General features: G+C 57.9%; 1 protein-coding gene across 1 annotated transcript in view; it reads left to right on the top strand.

Moving 5' to 3' along the window:
• Window positions 1–1,015: 1,015 nt before the first annotated feature.
• SYNGAP1 (synaptic Ras GTPase activating protein 1) overlaps window positions 1,016–13,124 on the top strand; it is a 55,883-nt gene continuing 43,774 nt past the window's right edge. Inside the window, 2 exon segments of the mRNA XM_028720708.2 lie at window positions 1,016–1,169; window positions 12,827–12,945. Of these exon segments, the coding sequence (XP_028576541.2) occupies window positions 1,148–1,169; window positions 12,827–12,945 (141 nt within the window). The 5' untranslated portion in view covers window positions 1,016–1,147.

Raw genomic sequence — 13,124 nt, 5'->3', positions numbered from 1 at the left:
CACAAACATGGCTCTTGCAAGGAGGTCTTGCTTCGCCTGCAGCGTTGGCCTACACCACAGGGTTGTCTGTAGGCTAAGGCTGGCCCAGCTGGCAAGAGAGCGCGCATGACCACAGAGGCCCCAGAAGCCTCAGTCCTCCCTGTCTGTAAAATGGGCCCATGAGGGACCTGCTTTTCCAGCTTGCTGTGGGGATGGAGGGGCCAGTGCAACAGGCCTCTGTTCTGTGTGGCTGGGTCAGGAGGTGGAGGAAGGAGTGAGCAGGGCCTAGCAAAGCCACTGCACCCCCCTCCAGATGTGCCTTGAGATGGGGGGGGGGGCTGTGCTGAGCCTTTGCACCCTGGGTGATAAGAATGGGGGTGTCGCCACTTGGGGAAGGTAGAAAGTAGTAACCCCCGCATCAGACACTGCCTTCTTCTCCCACCACACCTAAAAATTGCAAGCTGGGGGTGCCCTGTGATGGAGGGGGAGTCATGCCGGGAGAGTGGTGGATCCAGCGTGGGGGGGGGGCACCGTGAGACACCCGCCTCTCCCGCCACCTCGCCTTTCCTGTCCTCCGCAGCGGCTCCGGTGCCCCCCCCCCTCCAAATGCAGCAGCAGCTGCTGCCGGCGGGCGCCTTTAAGAGTGGGCAGCGCTCCTGCGGCGACGCGGCGGAGATGCGCTGCTGCTGCTGCTGCTCCTCTGCGCGGCCGGCCGGGCTGTGATGCTGAGGCGGCTGCCGGAGGAGGAGGAGGAAGAGGAAGGAGGAGGAGGAGGAGGCGGCAAGGCGAGGAGCGAGGAGGAGCGAAGAGCGGCGGCGGCGGCGAGAGGGAGCCTGTGCGCGCCGCAGCCTCCGCGCCAGCATCCTCCTCCTCCGCGGCCGCCGCCTGCATCCTCGCCCGCATCCTCTCTCGCATCAGGACCAGCGGCGACATCCTCTCGCATCAGGACCAGCCGGGGAGGCGCCGCCAACAGGCGGGCGGGCGGGGGCGCAGTGCGGGGGAGGCAGGCAGGCAGGCCCGGCGCCCCCCCCCGCCCGCCGCCTCCTCCTCCTCCGGCCGGGCCGAGCCCCCTCCCGCGGCTCCCGCTCCCTTTCCCCTGCCGGGCCGGCCGACCCCCTCCCCGGCTGGTCCATGAGCCGCGAGCGCGCAGGCAGAGGCTGAAGGCACCATGTCCTATGCCCCCTTCCGAGGTACGGGCGCGCGCGTGGATGTGTGTGTGTCGGGGGGGGGGGTGAGGGAGGGGAAGCTCGCCGCCCCCGGCCAGGTCCACCCAGCCCGCGCCCCATTTTCGGGGGATGCAGCGGTGAATCCGAAGCGAGGCTGGCGTGGGCTAGGATTGACAGGGCGCGCGGAGTGGGGGTGGGGGGCTGCAGGCTGGAGATGATTTTGTGTATCTTGGGGGTCGTCCTGGGGCCTGGCGGGCAAGGCGGGTGAGGGGCGGCTGGAACTTGGGGGGGACAGGTGCCCCCCCACTCCACCCCCGTCTGGCCCGCGGCCCGCTTGGGTCTCCATGTGCGGCGGAGGGGGCAGGGAGGCGCCATCCTAGCGCTGGATCCCAGGCCTTCCCGGGAAGGCCTTCGTGGGTTGGGGGGCAGGTAGCGCAGCTCCTCCCGCCCCCAGCACCTCTCTGTGGGGAGAGGAGGCCGAGCGAGGCCCCCGCCATCACCACCAGAGGCCCGGGATCCCCTCTGCTCCTCGCAGATGCTAAGCTGGGGGGGGGTCTGCCTGAGACGGAGGCCTGTAAGGGGGGTGTCTTATAGCTCTTCTTGCCCCCCCCCCGGCCCATGCTGCTCACATCTCCTTCCACCTCAACCCTCAAATTCGCCCCCCCAAAAAACTAGCCCTCTCTGGCGATCCCACTTCCTGCCGTGCAAAGGGTCAGGGTTGGCACTGCCATGTGGTCCCATCCACCAAATGCGCCCCCCTCCAATTGCATGATGGCTAGCTCGGGGGTGGGGGTCCGAACAGGGTCCTGGGGGTTTCCTGAGTGCCCCCTCCCACTGCCAGCTGTGCCACCCCCCCTCCTGTGGCCCTCATGTGGCAGCCTGTCTCCTGTCGCGGCTGGACCCTCAGCAGCCAGCAGGACCAGTGGTCAAGGAACAGGGGCTCCTGCCACACCTGGAGACTGCTCCGCACACCTGCAGGTTCCTAACTCCTACTCTGCCCATGCTCAGAGGCCTAGAAGCCTCAATCTGTGCCTGCCTCTCCTGTGGGGCAGACCCCCTCTCAGCCATTGGGGGGGGGGAGTTAGTGCAGCACCAGCACAGGCAGGAGGGCAAAGTGGGTGAGGGGCAGCATTTTGTGGGGAGGGGGCTGCTGTACGCCTGGCAAACCCTTTCATGCATATATTTTGTGGTTGTGCCATTGAAAGCATGGCGGGGGGAGCAGTGTGTCAGGATCCCACACCAAGTGATCTGTGGGGGACGGGGAGAGAGGGGAGAGAGTGACCGGGGTGTGTGCGTGCGTATTGCTCTCTGTTCCCAGTCCTTGTGTCTTAAGAGGAAGGGGCTTCTGGGGGGGGGGGGCTCTGGGACCCCTCGCTTGGCACCCGGAGGCCTCCCTTCTCTTCCTGTGGCAGGAGAGGGGGCGTGATGTTGCTAGGCAACCCTGTCAGAGGGATGCTGGGGTGGTGGGGGGGCTGTTTCAGCAAGAAGCACATTCCCAGAGTGTGATGCTGCACTGCAGGGAGCTGCTGTCCCCCCCCCCCCCAGCCACACACACCCGCCAAGACCTCCTTCTCCCCCCCAAGACAGGAAGGTCCGGCTTCTCCACACCCCCACCTTCCCATCGGGTGGCCTGAGGAGGAAGGGGGCAGCCCAAGCCCCCTCCCTTGCTGGCGTGTCCTGGGCTGCCCTAGCGGCTCTGCTGCCACTTCCAGGAACTGGGGCTGCCCCCCCCCCCGTCCTGTCACTCTGTGGTTGACCCATAGCACAGTTGTTTGGGGGTGCAGGTCCCAACCCCCCAGGAATGACTTGGCGAGAGGAGGGTGGCCACTTCTCTTCCACCCCCAGTTTTCTCCTTGGGAGACCACCCAGGGCCTTTCTTTCCGGTGGGGGGGGGGGGAGCGTTCTGGTTGTGTCTACAGTGGTGCAACTCCTTCCTGCTTCCCCCAACAAGATGCTGCTGCCCAGTGGCTTCTGCCGCTGCCCGTTTGCATATCATTTGCATAGCAACAGAAAGAGGATGGAAAGGGGGAGTGGGGGTCTCCAGGACAGAGATGAGGTCTGGGACATCTCTGTGGTGGCTGGCAGGCAGCTGAAGGGTTAACAGTGTGCTTTGGCAGGATCCGCACCCCTGTCCTGTAAGGGGGGGGGTGTCCAGGTGACCTTGTGGGGGGCTCTGCCTCATGTGACCAGCAGAAGTAGGGCGCTTCCTTCCTTGGAGGGGTTCCCATAAAACTTCGCTTTTCCTGGGCCGAAGCCACATGTTCCCCTCTTGATGTGTGTCTGGGAGGGGGGGGGAAGATTTTTTGGCAAGCATCCCTGAAGATGATTTAATGAGCTTGTGGAGAAGGGATCTGCATGCCTCCAGATCTGATTGGCACCTCGAGCTGGGAGCAGATTCGCATTTGCATGCCATTTGCATATTGCCAGCCAGTCCTTTTCTCAAAAGCAATGTGTGTGGGAGCTTGGCATTTTTACGTTGCGGGGGGGGGGGGGCTGTTCCCCTCTCTGCCACCATTTCCTGGCCTGTGGCTCTTTCTTGTTGGACTTGGGGGGCAAGGGGGGGCAGGCAGCGCCACTCGCACCCAGGTCCCTAGCCCCCTCCCTCCTTCTATGTGTCCCCCACCCACCCACCCACCCAAAAGCTGGTGGCGCCTTACAGGCTTCTCCATCCTGAATTGGCCTTCTAGTAGGTGGAGAAAGAATGGCAAAGAAAGAGAGAGCGCAAGAGAGATTTCCCCTTTGGCCACGTGGGGGGGGGGGCTTGGGGGGGCAGCCACAAGCACCAGCCGGGCAACTCTTCAGGCCAATTCATGGAGGGGGGTTAGAATCTCAGATATATATAATCTCATTGCCAAATGGCACCTGAAACCTGGACTATGGTTGCTACAATTGAACGTCTAGGCGCCTTTTTTCGTTGTGGTTGTTAGCAATGATATCATAATTACGAATAACATCATTTCTATACTGCTTTATATTTTAACAAACAAATCTCAAAGTGGCTGGCACACCTCTAAATATCAGAAATAATAATTCAGAATAAATTTAAGCTTCGAGAAAAACATTTCAGCTCCTTCTCTAAGAGACATTCTGTTTTTCCCTGTCGCCACCTGGCATCCTGAGATCGCTACGTGGCCAGAATTGGACCCGTGCCAGTCGCCAAACGCGCCTGGCTAATTTCTAACACTGCTTGGGAGGTTGTGGACCCTCCTCCTGCCCCCTTCCGTGGGGCAATTCTGAAACCCACTTGCTGCACTGCGGACTGCAATCACACAGGGTCAGCCGAGGAGGGCGCCTGAGTTTCTGGCTAGGGGGTGTGGAGGACTGGGCTGGGCTGGGGGGGGTGACGCTGGGTGATTTTCACCTGCCTGTGGAGATGGGATGAAGGCAAGGATATAAATTGAATAAATAAGAATGGTGGTGGTTGCTTGGGCCATCTCTGGCATTGCTTTGCCCGCTGGGGGCAAGATTGTGTTGCCAACCTGCTGCCCCCCCCCCAGGTGTTTGTCTCAGGAGGGCCTGGCTCTCTCTGCCTGCTGCTCGAAGCTGCAGGGACGTGCCTTTCCCTGTTGCAGCCGCCTTTGGGCAGGTGGGCCAAGGCTGCGCCTGAAAACGAAGGGATGGAAATTAGGAGCGGGGAGCATGCGGAGGCGAGTGCGAGGGCAGCTGCCCCAAAAAAGCCGCTGGGGTGAAGTTCAGAGGGAGAAAAGGCAACATTTCTTCCTGTTCACTGGTGGAACTCCTTGCCACATGAGGAGAAGGTGCCCACTGGCTTAGGCAGCTTGGAGAAGGGAGGCGAGGCTGGTGGCTCTCAGGGCCAGGAAGCAAAGAAGCGACTTTCTCCAGCGCCTGCTGCCAACGTTTTCATTCAGGCAAGCCCAGCCAGACACCTCTTTTCATATTTCCGCTCACTGTCGATTTTAAGCATTTCCGCGACTGTTTCCAACTGCCTGTTTTACGTTTCAGCGTTCCGGCAAAACTCTTGTTAGGAGCCTTATTAGAACCCAAGCCGTATGCAAAGATTGTAGAATCAGAGAATCATCGCATTGTCAAGTTGGAAGGGAACTGTCTCAGTTGCCTCCCCCCTCAAAAAAAGAGCTGATTTTCATTTTCCAGCAAAATCTGACAAGCTGACAGCGTGTAAAATTCACTTTGCTTAGTTGTTTTTTTTTTAAAGGGCTCTCTGTTAGGTAAAAGGGGCATTGCTGGTGGGGGAGAGATGGCAGAGTGGACCCTCCCCCATATTTATGGAGCTTGGTGGAGGTTCCTTGGAGACATTTGAAGCCCAACTCCTGATTATTATTATTATTATTATTATTATTATTATTATTATTATACCCTCCATCTGTAGATATCAGGGTGGTTCACAACATAAACATACAATATAAAAAACACAAAATTTAAAGAAATTTACACACCACTTGACTGGAAAAAATCTCAGCCATTTACAGAAAGAGAAAACAAGCAAAATTTGGGGGAAATCACAACCCTACAAAAGTTAGAATAAGTACTAAAACAGGTTAAAATAACCTCTACTTTCTGAGCACCTCTGCAGGCTTGTCTGAACAAAAATGTTTTCAGCAGGCTCTGCATAGAGTCCCATGAAGGTGCCTGTTGGATTTCAAGAGGCAGGGAGTTCCAAAGGGCAGAGTTAGGGATAGGCACCTTGCGTATCTCTGGAATCTATGCACCTGGTCTGCCCCTGTTGGGTGATAAAATGGAGAGAGGGAGACGGGGTGCTGGGAGATGCCCCCCAGCCTGGCACCCTCCCGCCATTTTGGGGAGGGCAGCTATCACCAGCCCCTGCCTGGCTGGCCACCTGGGTGATGATGGGAGTTGTAGTTCAAGGGAGGCCCATCCAGGGAGGCCGCTCCCTGAGAAAAAATGGTTGGGGCCAAGAAGAAGTGCCCTTCCCAGAGGCCTGGTTGGCCTGGTGGGTGACTCTCTCGCACCCGAGTCCCGTGAGATGCCAGGGCTGGTTCTTGGAGTCCCTTTTGAGCTTGTGGGGAGCGTCAGCCCCTCCTCGTCCCACTTGTGGGGCTGCCCTACTCCCCCTTCCTGCTGTCTCTGGACCCCTTCGGAGGGAGAGGCCAAGCGGGGCCCATATTTTTCTGCAGCCCCTGCCAAGATGGAGGCCGGCGCTGCTGGCTCCCTTCCTGGCCAGGGAAGGCGGCCTTTTGTGCCCCCCACCCCTCCCAGGTGGCCCCCGGGCCCCTCCTCAAGTGGGCCCCGGAGGGACCTGTCCCCCCCCCCTTCCCTGGCAGGGACTTCTTCAGTCAGGCCCCTCGGAAGGAACCAACGAGGCTGAGATTTTTTGGGGGGAGGGGGATGCTTTCGCCATGGACACACCTCATTTGGATCCCCCCCCCCATGCCTAATAGCGTCAAATACTTTGGGGAAGTAGGTAAAGGGCAAAACCTGCTAAGTTCAGCTGGTTACCTTTTCATGCCTTGGCATCAGGCTCAGAAAGCGGAAGGCCAGCCCCCAAACGGGCAGATTTCGCAGCCATGCAGGAGCACAAGGGGGGGGGGGGGACACCCGGACAGGGGGACTCCTGCCTCCCGGGCACCATGATTATTACTAAGATTACTATGATTAGTTGTAATAGTAGGAATGCCATCCGTCTAAGTGCCTTGCGGCGATTTCGCAAGAAAGATGCCTTACGCTTTGGGCAAATTCAGAGGATGCTGCTTCTCCCGCCCCCCCCCGGGTCATGTGGGGGTAGGATTTCATTGGGAGCACAGCGCTGACGCCCCCCATCAAATATTTGAGGGGGCCACCCCCAAAAAACTGATGGGCATTGCCATTCTTGTGATCAATTATGTGGGGCAGGCGTATGCATGTTATTATTATTATTGCTATTATTAATAATCACACTTGTATACCCCCCTATAGCCATAGGTCTCGGGGCGCTTCACCCTGTAGCGCGGCGGGGCTCCGTCATGTGGCGGGGAGTCCCGCCGTCCCGCCTGCGGCCGCTGCGTCTGCGCGCGCGAGGCGAGGACGTGGGCGTGGCTTCCCCTGCTGCTGGGCTGACGTAGAGGGGCGGAGGCTCCTCCCCTCGGCCCCTCCACTGCGCAGCCGCAGTGCCTCTCCTCGCCGCCGCCGCCGCCTCAGTTTACCTCAGGCCGAGCGCGAGGTCGGTCGCCGGGGCCGCGCTTCGCCTTCGCCTCCGGCCGGGAGCCGGGAACGGGGGCCGCCCACCCGCCGGGCGCTTCCGCGAGGGAGAGAAGGAGGCCGCGGGGTGGGCGGGGGGTGGGCGGGGAAGAGGCCTCGGAAGAAGGGGCGGGAGGCTCGTGAGGAGGGGGCGGAGCCGGAGGGGAGGAGCCTCTGGGCGGCCGGAGGAGGAGGAGGAGGAGGCGCCCCGGAGGCCCAGGGGGCTCATCAGCGCCACCATTCCCCATCCCTCGGGGGTCCCAGGAGGAGGAGGTTCGTTTGGAGGGCGGAATAATGCCTAAGCCCCGGAATATCCCGCTGACCTGAGAAGGGGCCCCCAAGGGTCATCTAGTCCAGCCCCTGCAATGCACGATTCTTCGCACCCATGACAGGCGGCCGCCCAACCTCTGCTTTGGAAGCTCCAAGGAAGGAGAGCCCACCACTGTCAAAGAGCTCTTGCTGTCAGAAGCGCCTGTCTGCCAGAAACAGGGTCAGCTGAAGGAAAACCTTTGACTCTATATTGATTCACAAATGTGTGAGGAAAGTCCAAGTGGGTGTCCTGCAGCTGGCCGCCCAACCTCTGCTAAGAAACCTCTGTGCCACTATCAAACAGCTCCAGCTGCCAGAAAGTTCTTCCTGATCTTTATTCGGAATCTCCTTTCTTGTCACTTGAAGCTCCTGGTTCGAGTCCTACCCTCCAGAGCGGGAGACAGCAGGCTTTCTCCATCTTCCATGCGGCAGCCCTTGAGATATTTGAAGATGGCCATCATATCTCCTCTCAGTCTCCTCCAGGCTAAGCGTATCCAGTCCCCTCAAGCGTTCTTCGTAAGGCTTGGTTTCCAGACCCTTTATCATATTCCTCTGCACACCTTCCAGCTTGAACAGGGAGCTGTTAGAAGAGTTGGCTTCACTCTTTCTGGAAACACACTGAGAAATGGGTAACAGCAGAAGAAAGAACTGGCACGCTGTTGGCTAGCACAAATCTGCTGCATAAAGTACACAGAAGAGGCAGCAAGCACTCTCGTTGGTTGTGAGGAAGCTTAGACTTCTGAAAATTTTGCAGATGGAGAAAAAACAGAAGAGTCACTAGTGACCAAAGAGCTGGTTGTAGTAAGTTCATACCCACTGGGCCATTGTAGGTGATCAGAAAAAGATAAAATTGTTGACAAACCATTTCCAAGCGTTATGCATTTGAAGATCTATTGCTGCAAGAAATACCTCCGCTTCCTTGGATGACACATAATATACTTTTTTCCCAAGCTGAAAAGTCCCCAATGCTGCTGCCTTTCCTCATAGGGGAGCCGCTTCACCCCCCCCCCCCCGATACTTTCTTTTGCCCCTTTTTCCAGACCTTTTCCAGCTCTACAATATCCAGGGTAGATGTGGCCCACCAAGCAGAGGCCCTGTTCTGGATCCTTGGAGGACCCCACTTTCTACATCCCATCCTCTTTTCCCTACACACTGCTTGCTACTAACTTAACCAGTCCTTGACCCGCTGATTCCAGGACTCCTGGGTGTGTGGGTGTCTTTGGTCAGATACTTTGTTGAAAGCTGCACCCCCCCCCCCCCTCCAGTCCTCAGTCTGAACATGCCTTCTGCTCCTTGGAGATGCCAGAGGCAGGCAGGGGACTGGGGTGGTTGGTCCCTAAGGGCCATCCCTGTGCAGGGAGAGGCAGTGCTCATCTCACAGCAGGCAAAGGGCGGGGTGTTGTGGACGGAAGTGGGTAGTTGGGCACTGGCTCAGTCCAGGGGCACCTGTTTCTCTTACTTCATTGGAATCCGTGAGGGGGCAGCTTGTGGGCCTTATCACCACTGCGACACTCAGATCCCGGAGGCAAGCAGAGTGTAGGAAAGCTTTTGAGGGGGACCAGGGACGCGGGTGGCGCTGTGGTCTAAACCACTGAGCCTCTTGGGCTTGCCGATCAGAAGGTCAGCGGTTCAAATCCCCACGACGGGGTGAGCTCCCATTGCTCGGTCCCTGCTCCTGTCAACCTAGCAGTTCAAAAGCACGCCCAAAAGTGCAATTAGATAAATAGGTACTGCTCCAGCGGGAAGGTAAATGGCGTTTCCATGCGCTGCTCTGGTTTCGCCAGAAGCGGCTTGGTCATGCTGGCCACATGATTCGGAAAAACTGCAGACAAACGCTGGTTCCCTCGGCCTGTAAAGCGAGATGAGCACCGCAACCCCGAGTCGCCTTTGACTGGACTTAACTGTCAGGGGTCCTTTATCTTTAAGGTTTGAACTGGAAAAAGATGGGATTGCCAGATTGTTCTGCACCCAATTCTAAGGGCTGCAGGCCTTAGGTTCTTGACCTTTAAAGTCCAAACTTCCCCTTGCGGCCAGGACACAGGCTGAGGGCTGCCCCCTGCCAAGGTTGGCTGCCCTGTAATTCCTGGGCTTGAGTCAAGATGCTCCCAGCGGTGTTTAAAGCCCTAAAGAACTCGGCCTCTGAGAGACCGCCCCTTCCCCCAGACCTGCCTGGGCATTAAAATGAGGAGGGCTCTCAACAGTTGTTCTGGTATGTGTGGGGTGAGTAGGTGGCTCGTGGGAGAGCCTTCTCCACAGTGACCCCTTAGCTGTGGGCTCCCCCCCCCCGTGCTCCTGGCATCTTCGTGGGTCAGCTTTTGATGCATGTGCCTGCCCTTGCTCTGTGACAGTGACTTGTTCTAAACTCTTTTAAATCTGCCATGGCTCCCTCCCTTCGGAGGGAATATGAAGGGCCTCTCCAGGGGTGGCACCCTGGTGACTGGGTGTCCGCAGCAGAGGGGCCCACTTTGGCTTTCTCTGGCTTTTCAGACTCAATGCCTTTCTGTGAGGTGCACATTCAGCTGTGGGGATTTTGGTGCTGCTGTGCGTTTTTGTAACATACTGTTAATTATCTGCTGCCTCCCCTGACCAGCCCCCCCCCCCCGGTGGTATGGGAAACATCTCCCAACCGGATGAGGCTGACAGGAGCAGCCCTCCAAAACAACATCCTGGGGGGCACCTGGTGGGGGGGGGGGAGGCTGTTATGTGCCTTCCTTAGGGGTTATGGTTTTAATCTTTGGTTTCTGGCTTTGGTTTTGATGTGTGCAATTGCAAGGCATCCAGAGAACGTTTGCTACCAGTAACAGTGGAAAGAAGGAAGGAAGGGGCATGGAAAGGAGCCTTGGCAGCTGACCTGCAACTGTGGGCATGGGGGGGCCCTCCTTTCCAGAGGCTGGTGGGGCTGGCAGTGAGGGCACCCCCTGGGCTGGGGGGCTGGGACTCTGGTCTGTGCTGAAGCCTCAGAGCGGCTTCTCAAGATCCTGGCCATCTTGATGAGCTTGGCTTCTTCACCCACATTCCCACCCATCTCTTTTAAGGATCTAAAAATATCCTGCGCATTCAGAGAACCGATCCTCTAGTCCTTTGGCACCTGGAGGCTGAGGCTCCCGCCCTTTTCTCCTTGGGCTTGGCAAGCCATGCACAGGTTGCGGGGTGACCTGCTTGTCAGCTGAAGCGCCCCTGAGCACACACATATCGGGACTAGCTTCTAGGACCTGGCTGGGTGTTTCTCGCCACTGGAGGGCAGCACCACCTTGCCAGGCCCTTATACAACTCCCCACCCTCTGCTCCCCACCCCCATATGGAGATTCCATCCCCGCTCTCCAAATGGAGGCTCAGCTGCAGCAGGAAGGGAGGAGAGGAGGCCCCTCTTCCTCCTCCTTCCAGGAGCCTGCCAGGAGGCTGCTGGGGGCTCCCCAGGGTGCCTCTGCCAGGGACCTCCTGCAGCCGCCCACCCCACCCCGCCATAGACCACCTGGTGGTTGTGGGGAAAGGGGGCTGAAGAGGCTGTCCCAGCCCCCAGGCCAGTTGGCATCCAGCTTCCCGGGGTGACAAGTGTCCCTCTGGTCAGCCAAAGAAGGAGTCTCCAGCCAAGTTCAAGAAGCAAAACAGCGGCCAGCAGACCTGATCTTTATTTGTTGCAACAAGGCGCAAACACACAAAGATCAGGAACCCGCAGCCTGGGGCTGCCTGGACTTTTAAGACCTCTCCCCATTTCCCATAATACATTTTTTCAACAGCATCATCAATACATCGCAAATGTCACTAAGTTAGGAGTGTTTGGCGTGTAGATACATGAGCCCATCACCCAGCCCTCTGTTCACCATCCTTGTTCCAGTCACCTTTTAAGTACCTGGACTTAAGTTCCCAAGAACAATAAAAGTATTTACACATCCCCCTAGCTGCAAGGCTTTCCTGTGCTGCTCCTTTGAAAGTATCAGGATTCAATCCACCATCCCTGGATTTCTGCCTGGGTTATGTCCTGTCCTTGATCGCCTCCTGCCTCCTATTCACACCTTATGGAGGGGCAAGGAGTATGTGACCTTTATGTTTAAGGGATTGTGGAGGCAGGGTGGGCCCTGATTCCCCTCTTCCAGAGGAGATATTAACCATTGGAACCAAGGAAATCGGTCAAACCATTGAATGTTGGTGATTATTTGAAGTTTCTACAGTTTTCTATATTGGATAGTCAGAGGAAAGAGTAAGATACATGGTATCTGCTTATTGCTACGATTTTATAGGCTGCTTTTCTGAGCCTCTGCATGTGTGGTGCTTGTGTAAACGGCGAAGAGAAACGGTCAGGTTCATTGTCCTGGCCTTACTTCGAGGCCGGGGGGGCGGGGACTTGGGATATTTGGGGAGTCCTCTAACTGCCCTGCCCCATCCCTCTTTTTAACACCTTGCACAGACCACTTGCTCTGCTACAGGAAGAGCCTTGGCTCATTTGGGGGGGGGGGGAGAGGACACCTTATCTGCATACAAAAGGTCCCAGGGAGGGAGAGAGTCCTTTAAAGGGTTAGATTTAAAAAGTCACCCTCCTGTTATTTGACGGCACACACTGTAGTGAAAATGGGGCTTCCCTGACCACAGCTGTGTTGTTGGCATCACCTGGTGGGCCCAGGTGAGCCCCCCCCATCCCTGCTTGAGACCCTGGAGAGCCACCTGCCAGCCAGGCGGACCAGTGTGGCCTGAGGTGGTCCCCTTGCAGGGCCCTTGATGGCTCCTAGCCAGGACTGCCATGCTGTGCTTCCGCAGTCGGAGAGAGCGGTGCTTCTGAATGCTAGTTGCTGGAAACTGCTCTTGTGCTTGGTTGCCGCTTGCCTGTTTCCACAATGGGCATCTGCTTGGCTACTGTGAGGACAGAATCCTGGGCCCCTTTGGGTCTGATCCTGCAGGCTTTCCCTATGTTCTTACGTTCTTACGCTTCCTCTATCCCTTTGCTTGCTGTTTGGCCCTTAGGGTGGCAGCAATGGCGGCTGTTCTCTTGGGGGTGGTGTTGGGGTAAGGGGGGGCTTGCCTTGGTTTTGGGGGGCCTCAATGGCTGCCTGATCCTAACCTGTGAACTGGGCCACAGCATGTATGTGTGTGCGCGCGCATGGTGCCGATCGGGTATTTGCCAGAGGAGGGAGAGGGGCTGGCCAGAGGTGGGGGTGGGAAGGAAGGGGGTGCCCAGGGGGCAGGTGGGGGCCTTTGCTTAATGCTTCCCTTTCCACTTTGCGCAGATGTGCGAGGAGCCCCTATGCACCGCGCCCAGTACATGCACTCCCCTTACGACCGGCCCTGGAACCCCCGATTCTGCATCATCTCCGGAAACCAGCTGCTGATGCTGGATGAGGAAGAGGTGAGAGGCCGGCAGGTCGTGGGAGAGGGGGGCGCTGGGGAGGGTGGGGTGGGCATTTTGCTCCTGGGGGGGGGCACCAGGGGGAGCCCATTGGAGGCCTTTAAGGCAGCGCATCACCACCATTGCCCAGCCACCCTGAGACGTACAGCTCCTACAACTCTGTATGCAATTAAATTGAA

This window comes from Podarcis muralis, chromosome 2 (assembly GCF_964188315.1).
Source record: "Podarcis muralis chromosome 2, rPodMur119.hap1.1, whole genome shotgun sequence".
NCBI classification, from domain to species: Eukaryota; Metazoa; Chordata; class Lepidosauria; order Squamata; family Lacertidae; genus Podarcis; species Podarcis muralis.
This window is presented reverse-complemented; position numbering and strand designations above follow the sequence as displayed.